Source organism: Oncorhynchus mykiss, chromosome 32 (assembly GCF_013265735.2).
Source record: "Oncorhynchus mykiss isolate Arlee chromosome 32, USDA_OmykA_1.1, whole genome shotgun sequence".
Taxonomy (NCBI): Eukaryota; Metazoa; Chordata; class Actinopteri; order Salmoniformes; family Salmonidae; genus Oncorhynchus; species Oncorhynchus mykiss.
In genome coordinates this window covers 26,941,649-26,965,033 of record NC_050572.1, presented here as the reverse complement: position 1 = coordinate 26,965,033, position 23,385 = coordinate 26,941,649, and the positions used below count along the sequence as shown (strand labels likewise).

The window sequence follows — 23,385 nt, the reverse complement described above, 5'->3', positions numbered from 1 at the left end:
GCAGAATCTCTCACCAGGAGTGTTTTGGGCAGATATGATCCCAGAGATGCTGTGTGATGCCTGGTTCTAGTTTGCTTTGGATCCCCCAATGCAATAGTCCATGAATCTCATGTATAACTTAAAGACAAGACGTCCAGGGCAATATTCACACTTCCACTGATGGGATGTGCTGCAGTAGAGGATTTAGAGGCATTGTGTGTTCTAACAGAGGATAATAACATCCTGATTACATATGAAATGCCAGTCTACCTCATTATATAGGCCTATTGCACTAGTTTGTACCAGAGCCTTTTACATTCAGACATACAGAGGGCAAGTCAAAAGTAAAGTGGGCCCAGCATGGATCCTTGCGGGACCCCTTGAGGGACCCACATAGGACTTTTCCTTTTCCTGCCTGTTTAATGACTGTGAGGCACACACACAGTGCTGTGTGGCAGGGAAGGTCAGAGTAATACAGGAAGGGAGCCTGCAGTGTGACTATAGAGGCAGAGCAGAGCGATCCAGTAAGTGCTGACGGGGCAGTGGGGGACAGACAGGTCGTCAGGGGGATGATGTATGGCCCTTATTCTCCTCCTCTGTCTCCTGGATAAGCTGTTCCAGGAGCGCACGCACACAGCTCACTGAATCATCAGGTCACTGCCAGAGGGGTGAGACTAAGGCCTCGGACACTCCACAATGGCTGATCACAGTGAGGTTACACTGGTGTCAAGGGGTGTTTGTGTGCATGTCCAGACGTGCAAAAAAAATATATCTATATACACACAATAAAGTCAGCATATATATATGTATGTATGTGTATATATATATATATATATATATATATATATATATATATATATATATATATATATATATATATATATATATATTCACAACTCTCCTCCTCCCCATCTTTCTATGGCTGGCTGGCTGCTTGGCTCTCTCAGGGAATAAAGTGCCCACATTAACAACTAGCTCTCATATTTACACCCCCGTAACAAGCACATCTTACAAGTTTAATTTCTATGACTTATCTATGAGTCCATCCCTACGGGGCAGGGTATCATTCACAAGACAGCACTGGAAATAGAAAATTAGACACACTTACAAACTCATATTTTGCGCAACCTTCACAATAACGATGTGATGTACCAATCACATCAATAACACTGGAAAGAGAGAACAGCTTTTAATAATAGAGATTCATAATTACATTCACGGCTCATCAAACTCATACCTGTGGAAACAGAAGAGGGGCGAGAGAAAGAGAGCGGGAAAGAGAAGAAAAGAACAGCAGATTCCCCTGCTCAGCCTCTACAGGGAGTCGGAGTGAAAGAAGAGAAAAGGGCTAGATGATGCAGTGTTCTGTGGACCCAGAAAGACAGGTATAACAAGCTGTGTGCCTGGGAGGGAACGAGGCCTGCTCTTTCTAGTCTCTAGTCTGTGTGAGTCACACACCACACACACCTTAGACTGAGACCAGAGGGTCTTGTCATACTGCGCCCTATAGGACACCACATCATCACATACTACCTCTGGTACATCTCCACCTCTTTCTCCCCCCCCCCCCCATCTCTTTCTCCTCCACTCTCTCCACCTCTCTCCCCCCATCTCTCTGTCCCTCATCTCTTTCTCCCCATCTCTTTCTCCTCCACTCTCTCCACCTCTCTCCCTCCTCTCTTTCTCCCCATCTCTTTCTCCCCCCCTCTCTCCCCATCTCTTTCTCCTCCACTCTCTCCACCTCTCTCTCCCCTCTCTCCATCTCTTTCTCACCACCTCTTTCTCCCCCTCGCTCCCCCTCTCTCCAACACTCTTTCCATCTCTTTCTCCCCCTCTCTCCCCATCTCTTTCTCCCCCACTTTCCACCTCTTTCTCCCCCACTCTCTCCACCTCTATTTCCCCCTCTCTCTCTCCCTCTCCTTCTCCCCATCTCTCTCTCTCCCTCTCCTTCTCCCCATCTCTCTCTCTCCCTCTCCTTCTCCCCATCTCTCTCTCTCCCTCTCCTTCTCCCCATCTCTCTCTCTCCCTCTCCTTCTCCCCCTCTCTCCCCATCTCTTTCTCCCCATCTCTCCCTCTCCACCTCTTTCTCCCCATCTCTCCCTCTCCACCTCTTTCTCCCCATCTCTCCCTCTCCACCTCTTTCTCACCTCTTTCTCCCCCCACTCTCCCCCCCACTCTCTCCACCTCTTTCTCCCCCCCACTCTCTCCACCTCTTTCTCCCCCCCACTCTCTCCACCTCTTTCTCCCCCCCACTCTCTCCACCTCTTTCTCCCCCTCACTCTCTCCACCTCTTTCTCCCCCCACACTCTCCACCTCTTTCTCCCCCCACACTCTCCACCTCTTTCTCCCCCCCCACTCTCTCCACCTCTTTCTCCCCCCCACTCTCTCCACCTCTTTCTCCCCCCACTCTCTCCACCTCTTTCTCCCCCTCACGCTCTCCACCTCTTTCTCCCCCTCACTCTCCACCTCTTTCTCCCCCTCACTCTCTCCACCTTTCTCCCCCTCTCTCTCCACCTCTTTCTCCCCCTCACTCTCTCCATCTCTTTCTCCCCCACTCTCCACCTCTTTCTCCCCCTTTCTCCCCCACTCTCCCCACCTCTTTCTCCCCCCCACTCTCTCCACCTCTTTCTCCCCCTCTTTCTCCCCCCCCCACTCTCTCCACCTCTTTCTCCCCCCCACTCTCTCCACCTCTTTCTCCCCCCCACTCTCCACCTCTTTCTCCCCCCCACTCTCTCCACCTCTTTCTCCCCCCCACTCTCTCCACCTCTTTCTCCCCCCACTCTCTCCACCTCTTTCTCCCCCCCACTCTCTCCACCTCTTTCTCCCCCCCACTCTCTCCACCTCTTTCTCCCCCCACTCTCTCCACCTCTTTCCCCCCCCACTCTCTCCACCTCTTTCTCCCCCCCACTCTCTCCACCTCTTTCTCCCCCTCACTCTCTCCACCTCTTTCTCCCCCTCACTCTCTCCACCTCTTTCTCCCCCTCGCTCTCTCCACCTCTTTCTCCCCCTCGCTCTCTCCACCTCTTTCTCCCCCTCGCTCTCTCCACCTCTTTCTCCCCCTCGCTCTCTCCACCTCTTTCTCCCCCTCGCTCTCTCCACCTCTTTCTCCCCCTCGCTCTCTCCACCTCTTTCTCCCCCTCGCTCTTTCCACCTCTTTCTCCCCCTCACTCTTTCCACCTCTTTCTCCCCCTCACTCTTTCCACCTCTTTCTCCCCCTCACACTCTCCACCTCTTTCTCCCCCACTCTCTCCAACTCTTTCTCCCCCTCACTCTCTCCACCTCTTTCTCCCCCTCACTCTCTCCACCTCTTTCTCCCCCTCACTCTCTCCACCTCTTTCTCCCCCACTCTCCCCACTCTCTCCACCTCTTTCTCCCCCACTCTCCCCACTCTCTCCACCTCTTCCCCCCCCCCCCCACTCTCTCCACCTCTTTCTCCCCCCCACTCTCTCCACCTCTTTCTCCCCACCTCTTTCTCCCCCTCACTCTCTCCACCTCTTTCTCCCCCTCACTCTCTCCACCTCTTTCTCCCCCTCACTCTCTCCACCTCTTTCTCCCCCTCACTCTCCACCTCTTTCTCCCCCTCACTCTCCACCTCTTTCTCCCCCTCGCTCTCTCCACCTCTTTCTCCCCCTCGCTCTCTCCACCTCTTTCTCCCCCTCGCTCTCTCCACCTCTTTCTCCCCCTCACTCTTTCCACCTCTTTCTCCCCCTCACTCTCTCCACCTCTTTCTCCCCCCTCACTCTTTCCACCTCTTTCTCCCCCTCACACTCTCCACCTCTTTCTCCCCCACTCTCTCCACCTCTTTCTCCCCCTCACTCTCTCCACCTCTTTCTCCCCCTCACTCTCTCCACCTCTTTCTCCCCCACTCTCCCCACCTCTTTCTCCCCCTCTCTCCCCCCATCTCTCCCCACCACTTTCTCCCCCTCTCTCCCCCATCTCTCCCCCCCTCTCTCTCTCCACCTCTTTCTCCCCTTGTCTCTTTCCACCTCTTTGTACAAAAAACGTTTTATAACAGAAAACTACATTTGTTTTTATTGTACAGGTTTGTGTTTTTAGCTTTTTAGTAGTATTTTTTTTTTACCCGTTGCTTGCCTCTTGAACAGGACCCAGTTAGCGTTTTCTCTGAGTAGGCTTGGACGGTGTCCAGATTGTTATACCTTTATTCTGACCTTGTGTCATCCCGGGATATTCGGTAATACCGGCACTGGAAGCAAGGTTCGCTATTTTCTATCCGAAAGTTAGCAATGTTAACAAGTACATATTAAATCCCATAGCGAATGCTAGCTAAATGCTAACAAACACATGCAAACATTTCATATAGTCTCTTATATACATTATTTGTAGACATCTCAGCTAATAAAGTTATACAAGTAACTAAAAATTGCTACTCAGTTTTCTGCACGCACAAAACAAATATGAGACAGCAATGCTGTTGATCCAGGAGGGGATTCTCTGCTGTTACCAATGGGGAGCTTGACCGCAAGAAGCTAACCACTTAGCTACTGTAGATAACTAGCTACTACGTTAGCAAACCAAATGAACAACTGCAGAGCATTTAGCACATTTTAGATAGATATCTTCTAACTATTAAGTGAACTATCTAGCTGGCAAACATTTAGTTGTGATTTCCATGCTGTAACTAGATCACCTGGTGTGTGCCGCACAACAGTGGGAGACTCACAAGGCTCTGGTCTCTCGTGTTGTGTGCTTGCAAACAAATACCATGTGACTGGGGACTACCGGTTGGCTTCATAAGGAAGTATTATGTGAAAGGTGAAATGAAGAATTAAATCTTCTTTATCTCCTAGCGTATCACACAAGTTGACTGCGGGTATTTGTAAAGGTGGACTCAGCTATATGACGTAGATGCAGAAAGTAAACAGCATGGTGGGTCAATTTCCGCAGCAACTAAGAGTGTTGACGCACGCGGCTCAACTGAAGTGAACCCGTGCACATGCGCAGACACCGTGTGTGACTTTGTAACAGCAAAGTCTTGCATCTCACTCATCTCAATATCTGTGGTGTTGCTCGGGGCAACGTCAAAGCATCTACACATATTCAAATGTAGAAAAATAAATATTTTCAATGGTATTGACGGTATTGAAAAAACACCCCGTGGCTATTTCCAAATACCCTGACAAACGGTATACCGCCCAAACCTACCTCTGAGATATCTATCCCACCAGCAGGGCTGGTGTAAAGCTGGCAGCAGTTAGATGAAAGTGAATTAAACACAGCGTTAAGGTGAACAGATTAGAGGAATAGGGTTGTTGGCACACATCCAGAGGAGAGGAGGGGAGCTTCTGATGATGCCACCTGATTGCTCAATTATCGTCAACGTAATTATCCTCCTCTCTCTCTCTCTCTCTCTCTCTCTCTCTATCCATCCATCCTTCTCTCAATCCATCGCGCTTAACAGCTGGCTCATGAATTCAAAGCTTACAAACTTTCACCAAGCTTACCAATGCCAACTGGGGAAGCTGTCAAAATCATACAATCTACAGAAGTAGCGGGGTTGGACAATAGAAACAGCAACAATGAAAGTACACCCAATTCCAATGATCTCTACTGACCTGACCCTGGTTACATTATACAATTTCTCTGTCAGAGAGAGGAGATCAGGGGACTTGCCCATTATCTGCTAGTCAGCTATGAAAGCACTTCATTGTGAGAAATGGCCTTTCAAGAGGAACTATACAATGATTAAGTTCGGCATAGCCTCAGACTGTTCGCAAAGGTTATCAACGGTATCACATGAATAGCGATAGGAAAGAATAGAGAGAGAGATATAATTGGATTTTTGGAAATAACACCAGCAGCTGCTGTAACCCAGTATAAGGTGATTTAGAACATTGTGTGAAGTCTGGTATGCACATGCTCATTAAAATGTATGCTTTATTCGCCATGAAAGGTTGCACCTCCCCTTTCCACCTCTCAGTCGGAGGGCGTATGTGCGCGTGTGTGCACGTTTGTATTTTCCTCAGACAAACTCACAGGGAGATGGTGAGATGTACTCTGTCTGTGAACATATCCACAAAGGACCACAGACTGAGCACATTTGTATCTTATGATTACCTCATCCACTTCTCTCTGGATGTTCAACGGAGAGATATAAACACAAACACCCTCATCAACGGATGGGGGGGGGCAAAGAAACTTTGCATGAGATGTATAAGAGTTGATCCACTGGAGAGCAGCAGCAGAACCCCACACCTCCCTGAGCCCACTGTCAATGACGCCACACTTCAAAAGAGGTGCTGATGACTCAGCACTGCACTGGGCCTCAGTGTATGTGTGTGTGTGTGTGTGTGTGTTCGTGTGTGTTCGTATGTGTATGTGTGTGTATGCGTGTGTTTGTGCGTGTCTGCGTATGCCTTTGCAAGTCCCACTGTAGATGTCAACTAAAAACACAAACAGGTACAATAAGCTAGCTCTACTTGTTCAAACACCTTATGAAAATAATGAGAACGTCAGTTCTTCAAGAAAACAGATATGTGCCTGTATGTGATTCTTTAGTTCCTGATGCAGACGGGTTATTGCAAATGAAACATGAGACTCACATTGGCATCCATATTTCATATGGAACTACTGTGCTGTTTGATCAGAATGGATCTCTATTACTTTGGAGAAAACGATCATATCTAACGCAGAGACAACTGTGCTATAGGACTATTTCTTAGCAGTCTAAGTCATGATCGGAAAAACAACGATGGTCGCGATCAGAATAACGGAATAACAAAACAAGTGCACTAACCAGTTCCTGTTCCCGTTTGTTTTATTGTGTATGCTTTGGTGGGGGGGTTTTGTCCACGGATGGCGCAGTACACTCTCTCAGAGTTACCGGCCTAGTGGTAAACAACAAAACAAAACGCAAAACTACCTCCATCAGTAGGCTGGGTCTGAACGTGTGGGCAGAGCTGGTCTCACATTAGCACCAAGGAGGGAGGGAAAGATGGTAGGGGGGAGAGTGGAGAGGGGAAAAATAGAAACCAGCTGCCCTGTCGTCCACCCCCCCCCCCCCCCCCTCCTCCCCCCCCCCTGAGTGAGCACAACTGTGCCCCTCTGTCCTTGTAGGCCATTTTTCTGATGCTGTCTGGTCAGAAAGAGTATGACATTGTTGCCTCCCGTAGCATTGAACGCAAGGGAAGCTAGCAAGTAAAAAAGTGTCAAGGGAATTGTCCCTTTCCTAAATTAGCCATGGATGGAGGTAGGTATTTGGATTTGTGGTTCTACTTAATTCTCCGTAATAACAGCAATTCTGATCCAAGCATAAATTCATACATTGTGCCCCTGGCTTGAGAGAATGGAAGTAGCTAGATGTAGAACACTAATGTTAACTAGCTAGCTGGCTCATCATTGCCCATAAAAGGAATTTAGGACAGCGAGGAAGCATTTTGGCCAGGTAGCCTAGAACAACAACAAATAACTTCACCAGACAGAGGTTGCTCTCTGGTTTTGTGATGAAACAAAGGTGTGGTTGAATTTATTCTGCCACTGTGTCTTCTTATCGTCTCAGCCTTAGGCTAAAAATATATCACGGTGTCAAGGCGAATGAACAAATAGGTTATAGAGCAAACAATGCAATTATTATTAACAAAAATTGTAATATGGCTTCTGTTTTTTTTTCCTGGCTTGGCTTCAATGATTTTACCCACCACCTGTTAAATGACTATAGCACGACCTGTTAAATTATTTTTGAACCTGTTAAATGACTATAGCACCACCTGTTAAATGATTAAAGCACCACCTGTTAAATGACTGTAGCGCCACCTGTTAAATGACTATAGCGCCACCTGTTAAATTATTATATCGCCACCTGTTAAATGACTATAGCACCACCTGTTAAATGACTATAGCACCACCTGTTAAATGATTATAGCACCACCTGCTAAATGACTATAGCACCACCTGTTAAATGACTATAGCACCACCTGTTAAATTAATATAGCGCCACCTGTTAAATGAATATAGCGCCACCTGTTAAATGACTATAGCACCACCTGTTAAATGACTATAGCACCACCTGTTAAATGACTATAGCGCCACCTGTTAAATTAATATAGCGCCACCTGTTAAATGACTATAGCACCACCTGTTAAATGACTATAGCACCACCTGTTAAATGACTATAGCACCACCTGTTAAATGATTATAGCACCACCTGCTAAATGACTATAGCACCACCTGCTAAATGACTATAGCACCACCTGTTAAATGACTATAGCACCACCTGTTAAATGAATATAGCGCCACCTGTTAAATGAATATAGCGCCACCTGTTAAACGACTATAGCACCACCTGTTAAATGACTACAGCGCCACCTGTTAAATTAATATAGCGCCACCTATTAAATGACTATAGCGCCACCTGTTAAATGACTATAGCGCCACCTGTTAAATTAATATAGCGCCACCTGTTAAATTAATATAGCGCCACCTGTTAAATTAATATAGCGCCACCTGTTAAATTAATATAGCGCCACCTGTTAAATGACTATAGCGCCACTTGTTAAATGACTATAGCGCCACTTGTTAAATTACTATAGCACCACCTGTTAAATGACTATAGCACCACCTGTTAAATGACTATAGCGCCACCTGTTAAATGATTATAGCACCACCTGCTAAATGACTATAGCACCACCTGTTAAATGACTATAGCACCACCTGTTAAATGATTATAGCACCACCTGTTAAATGACTATAGCACCACCTGTTAAATGACTATAGCGCCACCTGTTAAATTAATATAGCGCCACCTGTTAAATGACTATAGCACCACCTGTTAAATGACTATAGCACCACCTGTTAAATGATTATAGCACCACCTGCTAAATGACTATAGCACCACCTGCTAAATGACTATAGCACCACCTGTTAAATGACTATAGCACCACCTGTTAAATGAATATAGCGCCACCTGTTAAATGAATATAGCGCCACCTGTTAAACGACTATAGCACCACCTGTTAAATGACTACAGCGCCACCTGTTAAATTAATATAGCGCCACCTATTAAATGACTATAGCGCCACCTGTTAAATGACTATAGCGCCACCTGTTAAATTAATATAGCGCCACCTGTTAAATTAATATAGCGCCACCTGTTAAATTAATATAGCGCCACCTGTTAAATTAATATAGCGCCACCTGTTAAATTAATATAGCGCCACCTGTTAAATGAACCTTAAATGACTATAGCACCACCTGTTAAATTAATATAGCGCCACCTGTTAAATTAATATAGCGCCACCTGTTAAATGACTATAGCGCCACTTGTTAAATGACTATAGCGCCACTTGTTAAATTACTATAGCACCACCTGTTAAATGACTATAGCACCACCTGTTAAATGACTATAGCACCACCTGTTAAATGAATATAGCGCCACCTGTTAAATGACTATAGCACCACCTGTTAAATGACTATAGCACCACCTGTTAAATGAATATAGCGCCACCTGTTAAATGACTATAGCACCACCTGTTAAATGACTATAGCACCACCTGTTAAATGAATATAGCACCACCTGTTAAATGACTATAGCACCACCTGTTAAATGACTATAGCACCACCTGTTAAATGACTATAGCGCCACCTGTTAAATGAATATAGCGCCACCTGTTAAATGACTATAGCACCACCTGTTAAATGACTATAGCACCACCTGTTAAATGACTATAGCACCACCTGTTAAATGACTATAGCACCACCTGTTAAATGACTATAGCACCACCTGTTAAATGACTATAGCACCACCTGTTAAATGACTATAGCACCACCTGTTAAATGACTATAGCGCCACCTGTTAAATGACTATAGCACCAACTGCTAAATGATTATAGCGCCACCTGTTAAATGACTATAGCGCCACCTGTTAAATGACTACAGCGACACCTGTTAACCGATTATAGCACCACTTGTTAAATGATTATATCGCCACCTGTTAAATGATTAGAGCACCACTTGTTAAATGACTATAGCGCCACCTGTGAAATGACTATAGCACCACCTGTTAAATGACTATAGCGCCAACTGCTAAATGACTATAGCGCCACCTGTTAAATGACTACAGCGACAGCTGTTAAACGATTATAGCACCACCTGTTAAATGATTATATCGCCACCTGTTAAATGAAGAGCACCACTTGTTAAATGACTACAGCGCCACCTGTTAAATGATTAGAGCACCACTTGTTAAATGACTACAGCGCCACCTGTTAAATGAATATAGCGCCACCTGTTAAATGAATATAGCGCCACCTGTTAAACGACTATAGCACCACCTGTTAAATGACTACAGCGCCACCTGTTAAATTAATATAGCGCCACCTGTTAAACGACTATAGCACCACCTGTTAAATGACTATAGCACCACCTGTTAAATGACTACAGCGCCACCTGTTAAATTAATATAGCGCCACCTATTAAATGACTATAGCGCCACCTGTTAAATTAATATAGCGCCACCTGTTAAATTAATATAGCGCCACCTGTTAAATTAATATAGCACCACCTGTTAAATGAATATAGCGCCACCTGTTAAATGAACCTTAAATGACTATAGCACCACCTGTTAAATGAATATAGCGCCACCTGTTAAATGAACCTTAAATGACTATAGCACCACCTGTTAAATGAATATAGCGCCACCTGTTAAATGAACCTTAAATGACTATAGCACCACCTGTTAAATGAATATAGCGCCACCTGTTAAATGAACCTTAAATGACTATAGCACCACCTGTTAAATTAATATAGCGCCACCTGTTAAATGAACCTTAAATGACTATAGCACCACCTGTTAAATGAATATAGCGCCACCTGTTAAATTAATATAGCGCCACCTGTTAAATTAATATAGCGCCACCTGTTAAATGACTATAGCGCCACTTGTTAAATGACTATAGCACCACCTGTTAAATTAATATAGCACCACCTGTTAAATGAATATAGCACCACCTGCTAAATTAACCTGTTAAATGACTATAGCCGTGTGGTGGTGCCACCTGTTAAATGACTATAGCGCCACCTGTTAAATGAACCTGTTAAATGACTATAGCGCCACTTGTTAAATTACTATAGCGCCACCTGTTAAATGACTATAGCACCACCTGTTAAATGACTATAGCGCCACCTGTTAAATGAATATAGCGCCACCTGTTAAATGACTATAGCGCCACCTGTTAAATGACTATAGCACCACCTGTTAAATGACTATAGCACCACCTGTTAAATTAACCTGTTAAATGACTATAGCCGTGTGGTGGTGCCACCTGTTAAATGACTATAGCGCCACCTGTTAAATGAACCTGTTAAATGACTATAGCGCCACCTGTTAAATGACTATAGCGCCACCTGTTAAATGACTATAGCGCCACCTGTTAAATGAATATAGCGCCACCTGTTAAATGACTATAGCGCCACCTGTTAAATGACTATAGCACCACCTGTTAAATGACTATAGCACCACCTGTTAAATTAACCTGTTAAATGACTATAGCCGTGTGGTGGTGCCACCTGTTAAATGACTATAGCGCCACCTGTTAAATGAACCTGTTAAATGACTATAGCGCCACCTGTTAAATGACTATAGCGCCACCTGTTAAACGACTATATCACCACCTGTTAAATGACTATAGCACCACCTGTTAAATTAACCTGTTAAATGACTATAGCCGTGTGGTGGTGCCACCTGTTAAATGACTATAGCGCCACCTGTTAAATGAACCTGTTAAATGACTACAGCACCACCTGTTAAACGACTATAGCACCACCTGTTAAACGACTATAGCACCACCTGTTAAACGACTATAGCACCACCTGTTAAACGACTATAGCACCACCTGTTAAACGACTATAGCACCACCTGTTAAACGACTATAGCACCACAGAATTATATTATTTGAGTTCAGTGGTTATAGTGCCATATTTAACTACTGGCAATATAAACACAGAACTATTCCTAGCTTTATATTTCCATAGGTTAATATTTGCTCAAAACTCAATGACATCTAACTTTTTATTTTATTGTATTTATTTAACATCGATCTTGCGAACCAGTTAGCTGGAAAACAAGGTCTGAACTGTGCTCAGAACAGATTTATATACAGTCAGTGGTACTCTAAACTCAACCTGCTACGTTAATTCTCCCAACCTGCTACGTGAATTCTCCCAACCTGCTACGTGAATTCTCCCAACCTGCTACGTTACTTCTCCCAACCTGCTACGTTACTTCTCCCAACCTGCTACGTTACTTCTCCCAACCTGCTTCGTTACTTCTCCCAACCTGCTTCGTTACTTCTCCCAACCTGCTTCGTTACTTCTCCCAACCTGCTACGTTACTTCTCCCAACCTGCTTCGTTACTTCTCCCAACCTGCTTCGTTACTTCTCCCAACCTGCTACGTTAATTCTCCCAACCTGCTACGTTAATTCTCCCAACCTGCTTCGTTACTTCTCCCAACCTGCTTTGTTACTTCTCCCAATCTGCTACGCTACCTCTCCCAACCTGCTACGCTACCTCCCAACCTGCTACGCTACCTCTCCCAACCTGCTACGCTACCTCCCAACCTGCTACGCTACCTCCCAACCTGCTACGCTACCTCCCAACCTGCTACGCTACCTCCCAACCTGCTACGCTACCTCCCAACCTGCTACGCTACCTCCCAACCTGCTACGCTACCTCCCAACATGCCTTTTGCACACACTGTATATAGACTTTCTTTTTTTCTACTGTGTCATTGACTTGTTTATTGTGTTATTGGCTTGTTTATTGTTTACTCCATGTGTAACTCAGTGTTGTTGTCTGTGTCACACTGCTTTGCTTTATCTTGGCCAGGTCGCAGTTATAAATGAGAATTTGTTCTTAACTAGCTTACCTGGTTAAATAAAGGTGAAATAAAGAAATAAACATTTTAAAGTAAGCACTTCACAGTAAGGTCAGTAAGGCCTGTAGTATTCGGCACATGTGAATAATACAATTTGATTTGAGACTTGTCTAAACCCAAATATAAGAATACGAATTCAATTGTGCTTTCCCCAACTCCCAGTCTCCCTGCCTAGTTTTTAAATTGATTTATTTAACCTTTATTTAACCAGTCAGGCCAGTTGACAACAAGGTCTCATTTACAACTGAGACCTGGCCAAGATAAAGCAAAGCAGTGTGACACAGACAACAACACAGACTTACACGTGGAAAAAACAAATATACAGTCAATAATACAGTAGAAAAAGTATATATACAGTGTGTGCAAAATAGGTAGGATAAGGGAGGTAAGGCAATAAATAGAAGCAATTACAATATAGCAATTAAACACTGGATGATGTAGATGTGCAGAAGATGAATGTGCAAGTAGAGATACTGGGGTGCAAAGGAGCAAGATGAATAAATACAGTATGGGGATGAGGTAGTTGGATGGGCTATTTACAGATGGGATATGTGCAGTACAGTATAGTACCTAAGACAGCCCTCAATCCATCCACTCTCCTCTACTGGCTTTTAAAAACTATTGCAGACTGTTTACTCCATCTCGACTGGTTCACTAGGGACGAGTTTCGTGCTTATATTCAAACTGGATCTTCTAATATTTTCGCATTTCTATTCAACCTGAATCCTCTCAGCTTCCATATTGCAGTCTTAGGAGCAGTGAAAAATAACAGGTAGAACTAGACATCGGGTTTAAGCTCCACACACCCCTAGACATTTGTGGTTTTGAAGACAGTGCGGAATGGACTCAGAGCTGTGTCTGAGGGGTTCGGCACGCACGCACACACACAGCTCTGCCTTGAAATGGCCCTGATGCCAACTGCCTGCTGAGTAGAGGGAGCTACCCAAACTCAATGTCCCAGCCAAACGTCATGACGTGAATGTTTCTTCTTCCCAGTAAGTCTGGATTTGAGTCCCTCCCCAACGATTTCTAGAATGCAAACATTCTAACCAGAGCCAGAATACACGTGGATAAAGCGGAGTTTTGAAAATGCGTCATTGGCTTTGATACTCCAAATGGTTAGAGACGATCCAAACTCTGATGACTCAATTTGACGTCATCAGAATACTTCAATGACAGCAGCCTCAGACTGAAGTATCTCGCGAATGACAGAGCAGCGGAATAATTCAGTTTGAGTCATCAGAATACTTCAACGACAGCAGCCTCAGACTGAAGAATTCAGTTTGAGTCATCAGACAAAAGGGAGCTAGGTTCAGGAGGGTAAATGAATGAGCATGTCATCCCTGATGCGTGAGTTATCCCCAATCATAAAGGTTTATAGACTTCTCTCTATTCCCCTGTTCTCCTCCCCAGGCCTGACACTCAAACCTCTGTCTCTAACCTACCTCCCCATATGATGGAGCGAAGTGTCCTATTCTGACACTATTCTCTTCCTGTACTACCTAAGAGTCACACAAATATGTGCAGGTAAGAGAGACACTAGAGAGATGCTACAGAGCAACACTGACACACAAACATACGCAAACACTACCAAACAAACACAAATGTGCTCCGCACACAGACACAACATACCACACCACAGCAAGACCTCAGGGAAAAGACAGAGTGGAAATAGACAATGAAGAAAGGCAGAGCGGGGATAGTCAAACTCACACCTTTGCTTCCTGTCGACGGATTACAGAACGGTCTTATTTTATTACATTGTATTTCCTGGGAATCGTTGAGCATAATAGGCACGCATGCCAACAACTGCTCACACAGGCACACACACACACACGCGCGCGCACACACACACACAGACACACACACACAGACACGCTCACCCCCCATGTATTCCTGTGGCATTTCCAGGCAGGCTGGGATGTGTAGCTAACTACTGTAACAAATGCAGAAGCACGGAGTAGAAATATCATAATGAGAAGGAATAGCAAAGTTCACCAGGTGGCTCAGAGGGAAATATCACTTGTTCCTATTGGACAGGCAGCCTGATCAGCATGGAGGTGGAGAAAGGAAGGTTAAAACACATACACACACAAGCAGGAAGGTGGATGAAACGACAAGCTTATCAAACACATCACTGTGAAGGCTAAGACAAAACATAATCTGTGAAGTAGAACTCCAGCGTGGGAAAATAAATTGGTTGACCCAATTTGTGCACATAACAAGGCATTTCAGCTGCATACAGAATCCATGAGATACGTGATTACGAAATCATGGCTTTCAACAGAAAGTACATTTAATATGAGCAAAAACTGACAACAAAAAAGACATCAATATAGCTTTTAGTTGTTGTTTTAATTACGAAATAGTGGGCAGACACTATGATATGAGTGATATTACGCATGACCTGCACTAGAACCAGTAGGCCAGCTAAGTACAAATCTAGAGTGTGAGTCAGACTAAAAGCAATGTTGCAGCCAAACGACGAGTCAGATGCCTCAGGAAATATGAATCCATATAGCACCGTACATACATAGTCAAACACAGGTAGGGGAAACATTAATTAACATTCAGAAGGTTCAGTCTAACCAGCAGGAGAGTTTCGATTTATGTGCAAATCAACCCTTATCCATACCGCCTCACAAATACACACGCACACACAGGACTATGTTAAAGGCAATGTTCCCACATGATGTGTAATTGGTCGGTTCTGGGATTACCTCTGCAGCTAAACTGCCAAAACAACATCATCTGCACTGAGACTCTGAGCTGCCTGTCTGTCATTCTCTACTCTGTTCTTAACAAGCTTCACCAGCCGACTGATGGAACGGACAGCTTCATATTTACAGTGGAGAGTTGGAGGGCAGCATAAGGGAATTAAGAATGAGATTCGTCCTCCTGTATAGATTCTCTATGTGTAATGGCTTAGATCAGGCGTCAGTGACCTGCTGACTGTGTGCGCGAGCGTTGCAGAATAAATGTACACATACATGCTATTCAATCACTGCACCGAACACTGCTGGCGCGCGCCTGCGCAGCCAGGCGGGAAAATAAAACTTGGTTCTAGTTGTGACGCTTGATGCGATGCAAGTCCTGCCTCTCCCCATCTCCTCATTGGTTTTTAGGAGCATATACCCACGTGGGTGATTGAAAGATGAACTGAGGTCCACACTCCAGTCCAGTTGGTGGTGGTAATGCACCTTAATGTTGATTGCCAACAGCCATATCAATTCCAAAGAAGAAGAAGCAGCCTGAAGGAGGAGTGATTACTAGAAACTTTAACTTTTTTATCTGTGAATTAATTGTCGTAGTGGACTTTGTGCATTTCAGGTAAAATAACAACCCAATGTTTATATTCCTGGACAAATTAGCTGGCAACAGCAAGCTAGCTAGCTAAATTGTAATGAACACTGAATGCTTTTCGACCTGTCCCCAAATTAATATAGTCGGTTCAGAGTTTGTTTTGATATTTCAACCTGCGAGTCCTGATCGCGTCTGGTGTGGGTGGACAAAATCGACATGCGAGCGGTCTGGTCAGCATGTGAAACAGTGTTGTGAAATAAATAAATCGTTTTTAAATAAATAGTTTTTAAAGATGCCATGCGTGCAATTTTAGGAGTTAAGAAATCAATGTGGTAGAACTGGAAAGCTGTGATGTCCCTCTTAAATGTGGACATCACAACTGCTTTGTAAGATGTGTTTTCCCTGGATCGTAGCTGATTAGACCACCTTGTTTCTTTGTTTTGTTAATTTCTTTGGTAAAATTGTATTTTCTATATTCTTTATTTATTTTTTATTTACAAGTTGCTCCGTCTGTTTATTGGAACAAGTGTTATTTTTGTATGTAGTGTACATGTTTGAATCTGAAAATTAAAAACACTAGAAACAGGCCTAATATTTATTCATTATTATTTGACCTGGCTTTCCTTTTTCACCTCCCCTGAAAACGTCTAGGTTATGTAATAAGGCGAGGAGATATATAAGGAGAGGGAATGGTCGAGTGGACGCGGATGGGAGGTTGTGTGTGTGTGTGCATGCGTACGTTATAGCTAACCATAGGTGCTCCGTGATGAATCACAATGGAGAGGTTCACCCCTGCAGACAGAACTTAACGAACTCTACAACACCAAAGCCACACACACACACACACACACACACACACACACACACACACACACAGAGAGAGAATGTAGTTCAGCAAGACATCCAGCCTGTTCTCTCCACTGATTGAGATCAGTTGCACCCTGATAGAGACACGCCACATTAACTCTGTGTACCTTCTTGTCTATGTGTGAAAAGCTGCAGCTAGCCTCTCTGTCTGTCGGTCTGTCTATCCTCAGCTCCCTCCCTGCTTTTTAAACAAACAGCTACACTCACCCTAATTACCACAACACGAGGCTTGTTAACTATCTGCAGCATCAGAAAATGGAAAATACAACACAAGGAGGGAAATAAAACAACCTTCAGAAGTCATGAAATGCAGATGTGTAAAATAGAGAAATGTTCCTGCTGAAATCTCAGTCATAAAAGGAACACAGTTTAGAGAAGATGGGAGGAGAGGAGAGGGGAGAGGTGTCAGTCCTACCTTGACGTGGTTGTAGTCTGTCTTGCTGGACTCGCTGCCCAGGGCCTTGGTCTCAGCCCGGGGTTTGAGGACTTGTCTCAGGGGGCTGGAGATGGGAAGGCCTGTCACACTGATCCCATCTGGAACAGCAGGAGAGACGATCAGCCAGTCAGGAGACACAAAAGTACAGTAACCCCAGACTTAATATAATTTAACTATATTGACAGTTGTTAAAACGCACATTAGCACATAATCATATTAGGGTGAGAGAGTTTCCCTAATCTCAAAGTATTTCCTGGTCCAATCAGGAGCCACTCCCATCTCTTCTTCATACATGAGGACATGATCATTTAAATACATTGTGTGAGCAGAATATGTAACAGCAGCTCACAGGCCTATCCTTTCTTTATATAGTTTTAATGCAGAGTTCAGGGCAGCAACAGAGCAACAACACAATCCTACACAGAGCTTCAGAGAGGACCATCAAACAGCCATATCAGCTTTCTGTATTCATGTGTACTGAAGGGGTTCCTGCCTTCAGCTAGACATGCTACAAACCATCTCATAGTGTGACGTAGGCACTGAGCACACAGTCTCTCTGACGTTAGTGGAAACATCTTTGTCTCCAAGGGGAATCACTGGGTTAGCTGCTGCAAAGATCTGCCCCCTCTCCACACACACACACACAGAGAAATGGGAACGACATGGTAGGAATTAAGTTCAAACAGTTAGAGCCCGCTAGCTTTGACTCCATATTCCGCTTTGCTCCAAAGCTTTCCAACACATTCTACTGACACGGCTGGCATTTGTGATTAGTACTCCACGAGCGGCTAACCAGGGCCCAGAATCACAAAACACCGACGCAAAAACTTAAGAAGCTTCTTAAGAAAAAAAATAAGAAGTTCCTCAACAATATCTTGAGATTTCACGATTTTCTTACGGACTTCTCAAATATCTTCTTGTTGCTCAGCAACTGTTTTAGCTAGCTATCAAGCTAGCAAAGACAATCATGTTGGCATATTTCTTACTGAGATTACTGTTCTAAAACGTGTACTTGGGTTTAAAATAATCAATACTGAAACTTTCAGATTAAGTTTGTGAGTGAATTAAACATGTTCAATTGCTTTCATGAGCTTGTTCTCTCACTGCCCTGAGATTAAGACAAGGTTTAAGCTATCTTGGAATTTCCCAAAACATTTTTTTTAACAATAGAATTTCTTCTTAACTTTTTGCTTAAAGGAGAAACAAGAAATACTGTAAGAAAATTTCCAATAACCATTTTGAGGAATAGCAACTTTGCTTAACTTTCTTCTTAAGTCTATAGTTAAGGAAAACATTTCAGTTAAGAAGAAATGTTTTCTTAAGAAGGTTTTGTGAATCTGTGCCCAGGTCCATATCCATAAAGCCTCTCAGAGTAGAACTGCTGATCTCCGATCAGTTTAGCCTTTTAGATTATAATGAATGAGATTACATGGACAGGGTACATCTGAGATGCTTTGTGAATATGAGCCCAGCACCACTACAGCTGACACAGTCAGTCAGCATTGTTGCCATGTCATTTTCCATATCATACTCACAGAAACAGATATGCATCCAGACAGAGGGAGGTGGATGGAAAGAGGAAGAGAGAACACTGATAAACAGTATCTTTATTGACTAGTGCCTCCATTAAGGCCTACAGCCTGTTTCCAGACACACATACATCTTCATGTCTGATCCTGATAGAGAGCGAGGGCAGGAGAGAGACAGAGATAGAGACAAACAGAGAGCGAGGGCAGGAGAGAGACAGAGATAGAGACAAACAAAGAGTGAGGGCAGGAGAGAGACAGAGATAGAGACAAACAGAGAGAGAGAGACAGAGATAAAGAGACAAACAGAGAGCGAGGGCAGGAGAGAGACAGATATATAGAGACAAACAGAGAGAGAGAGAGACAGAGATAAAGAGACAAACAGAGAGCGAGGGCAGGAGAGAGAGAGATAAAGAGACAAACAGAGAGAGAGAAAGAGAGAGAGACAAACAGAGAGCGAGGGCAGGAGAGAGACAGAGATAGAGACAAACAAAGAGTGAGGGCAGGAGAGAGACAGAGATAGAGACAGAGATAAAGAGACAAACAGAGAGCGAGACAGAGATAAAGAGACAAACAGAGAGCGAGACAGAGATAAAGAGACAGAGAGAGAGTCAGAGATAGAGACAAACAGAGAGCGAGGGCAGGAGAGAGACAGAGATAAAGAGACACAGAGAGAGAGAGAGACAGACAGAGTGCATAACGGGCGGAGAGATTGAAGACGACATCACTCAACATCATCCCTCTTTCCTTGCCATCACCCTCCGTCTATCCCTGCCTCTTTCTCTCTCAATCTATCTCTCCATCTGCCTAGTGAGAGTCTGCGACTATAAATCACTACAGATTATATTAGTGACAGTGAATTGATCTAATGCAGAATGATAAACTGAAAATCAACATCAACAAAGTCTTGTGAATCTCTGCAATGCCACCTTTTGGCTCTACACACACTTGTGCTTTTCCTGGAAGGTGAGTCAAGGATATTGTAGTAAAAGGGAGTCTATGACGGATTGCATTGCAAACAGAAACGCTTCTTCAATGTCCTTTCGAGGGGAGAGGAACATAAAGGCTGTAAAATACAAGGCAACAAAGTCCCATTCTGCTCCGTGGAGTGAGTGACTGAGTGAGTGAGTGAGTGAGTGAGACAACACCTGAACATTTGGGCAGAGAGGTTGAATCTGGGAGGAGCTTTGACCTCATTAACAGGACCTTTGACCTCATTAACATAAATTGGTTTATTAGAAGCATCACGTAGACAGACAATTTCCTCCCTACACAGAGAGAGAGAGAGAGAGAGAGAGAGAGAGAAAGAGAGAGAGAGAAAGAGAGAGTATTCACAAGGTGTCTCAGAGTAGGAGAGAGGGGCGGGACAGAGAGAAGAATAGGCAACTCCTCGGCTGGCATTAGTTTAGGATCTATATGATTCACAAGTAACCCAGCCCGGGTGAGACTGGCAGATAATGTGAGATGGAGAGAAAATAAGACGGGTAAATAATAGTGTCTCTTTTCAAAAGCCCACACTTTCTGCTGTCATCACTACGACATCAAACATCCAAATTACAAAGACGCAGGCGGTCTCTTTCAGATGGAGGGAGAGAGAGCAGAAGAAGGAGAAATGGAGAGAGATGAGGAAACAGGGAGAGAGAGATCAGAAGAGAAAGAGATGAGAGGGAGAGAAGAGAGAGGGAATAAGAGAGTGAGGTAATGCAGGATCTGAACAAATTATTGCCATCATTACTCACAGCCATTTGAGTCATACTAAATACAGCATTACAGACAGAACCACATCATCCAGATAGACAGAAGTACCCTGCACATAATGCTGTGAGATGGTCCTCATCACATTTATCTTGTGAGGCGACAGAGTGAACAACAGATCTACCATCATCCATCTTATTGTCATTTTGCATCTACGGATGCTTATGTACTGCTTACGAATGTATACGAATGTATGGCTTATATGGCTTATAACTGTTAAAGACATGCTCAGGTACTTTGACGACAAGAAAGTCTTTTTTAAACTTCCTGCTTTGGGCTGGATGTGTTTTATTTATTTTACCTTTATTTAACTAGGCAAGTAATTTAACAACAAATTCTTATTTTCAATGACGGCCTAGGAACACTGTCTTGTTCAGGGGCAGAACAACAGATTGTTACCTTCAACTCGGGTATTCGATCTTGCAACCTTTCGGCAACTAGTCCAACGCTCTAACCACTAGGCTCTAACCAAAAGGCTCTAACCACTAGGCTCTAACCACTAGGCTCTAACCACTAGGCTACCTGTCGTGTCAATGTGTCGTTCATACATGCATAATCTATGAACAGAATTACTGTTTCACCTCAATTAGCCACAAAATCCCTAGTTTGAAAGAGACTGTTTTCTTGAAGCTGTGCCGTGACATTTTCCCAATATTTCCCCCCACGTGGGCCAGCCCCCTAGCAATTTGAGTTCGACCCAGTGAGCTTCAGCCCCTCGCATTTGAGTGACTGCTAGCAAGAGGCCTGCCCAGCCTTATCCAATGAGGTTACAGGGCGGGCCCAACGGCTCAGTGGACACAGCAGAGACAGAGAGAGCAATGACATGGTGCACATATCTGCATATATGTGTCGTAGAATGCCGTTTTCGGGCCTCCCAGGTGGCGCAGTGGTCTAGGGCACTGCATCACAGTGCTAGCTGTGCCACCAGAGACTCTGGGTTCGCGCCCAGGCTCTGTCGTAACAGGCCGTGACCGGGAGGTCCGTGGGGCGATGCACAATTGGCCTAGCGTCGTCCGGGTTAGGGAGGGTTTGGCCGGTAGGGATATCCTTGTCTCATCGCGCACCAGCGACTCCTGCGGCGGGCCGGGCGCAGTGCACGCTAACCAAGGTTGCCAGGCGCACAGTGTTTCCTCCGACACATTGGTGCGGCTGGCTTCCGGGTTGGATGCGCTGTGTTAAGAAGCAGTGCAGCTTGGTTGGGTTGTGTATCGGAGGACGCATGACTTTCAACCTTCGTCTCTCCCGACCCCGTACGGGAGTTGTAGCGATGAGACAAGATAGTAACTACTAACAATTGGATACCACGAAATTGGGGAGAAAAAGGGGATGAAATAAAAAATGTAAATGTGAAAAATAATGCTGTTTTCAGGGACCACTTTTGGCTCGTGAGTGCTACTTTCAGGACTACTGGCTAAAAAGTTTGCAAAAGTACACAGAACTACCAGAGAATCTCTTTAATAAGATGGCCTTTTTTAAGTACTCTTAATTTGGGAATCAAATATTTTTGACAGAAAGAAATGTGCAAAGATATTCACATAGACAAGTCTGATGAAATAAGCAGTGGAAAAGTATCAATGTCCAACAATTATGAAAGAGATTTATTTTCAATAAGTAATTGGTCAATTAAGTCCATAAGGGGGTTCATAGGACTGACCAAAATATATTTCAGTTCAAATGTCAGGTTTCAATAGCACTTTAAACAGCCGCTGCACTCTGCTGATTGGGTCAATATAAGACTTGGTCCCTTGAAATGAAGGTCCATTCAGTCGACACACTGGGCTGAATGGAACAGACTCATTGAGCTGCTGTCTCAATGGTTCCTGCCTCCAGAACTGAAAAAATGAAGACATTACAATGAAGTATAAAAGCTTCTTAATAGTGGGAAGTCAGTCAATTGATCGTCATATAATAAATTAGACAATTCACGCCGAATACCTCACACAAAGTCAGATCTAGGTACATCTGAAGAAAATGTTTGTTTATTTTCCCTCAACTAAATGCAGTCTGTCAATCTTCGGCATATTCTGTAATCATATCGCTAAGGTAATGTGATTACCTGAAGAGGCCTACTCTGCCTCCCTCCACTCCAAAACGGAATGACATCGGCGAAGAAGCCCGTAGACTGACAGATATTCTAGCTGCGGTACACTGGGAACATTGCGAGCAGAGCAACGAGCAACAAGAAGGTTACAACACTGAAGGCCTCCCCACCCTGTCCCTTTGTAATTGTGCCGGCTTTTCTAAATGCATCTCCCTGGCTGTTTTAATTCCCTTTAATGACGTTGTTGTACACTGAGATTTTACCATCCATGGGCTAATGTGTTTACGCTGTCTGCTCCGCACTGCTTTTACTTTCTCCCCGCCTCCCTAGGACAACCAGACGCTACTCAATAGCTCTTATTGAGATGGAGAGGACGACTAGAGCACTGGCTGGAGACTTCAGCCAACACAAACAGAATAATATAAAATATGCTACTTAGCATACGCTTTCATCCAAAGCCAATTAGTAGAGTGATTGCATACATGTTTCATACATTTTAAGAAAGGGAATGTGATCCCTATGGGAATTGAAACCACAACTAGGGCTAGCAAAATTATTGTAGAATCGCGTAACCGTCCATTATGGTAAAA

General features: G+C 44.2%; 1 protein-coding gene across 5 annotated transcripts in view; it reads right to left on the bottom strand.

The window, feature by feature from the left end:
- Positions 1-23,385, bottom strand: part of LOC110489414 (trafficking protein particle complex subunit 9) — a 288,194-nt gene that overhangs the window by 151,196 nt on the left and 113,613 nt on the right. For all 5 annotated transcript variants that reach the window (XR_005041280.1, XM_036970672.1, XM_036970674.1 and 2 more), the window contains one exon: positions 17,453-17,571. Coding sequence is in view for 4 of the 5 variants with exons in the window: in XM_036970672.1 (XP_036826567.1) it covers positions 17,453-17,571 (119 nt within the window). In the remaining variant the exon portion in view is untranslated. The remainder of the gene's footprint in view (positions 1-17,452; positions 17,572-23,385) is intronic.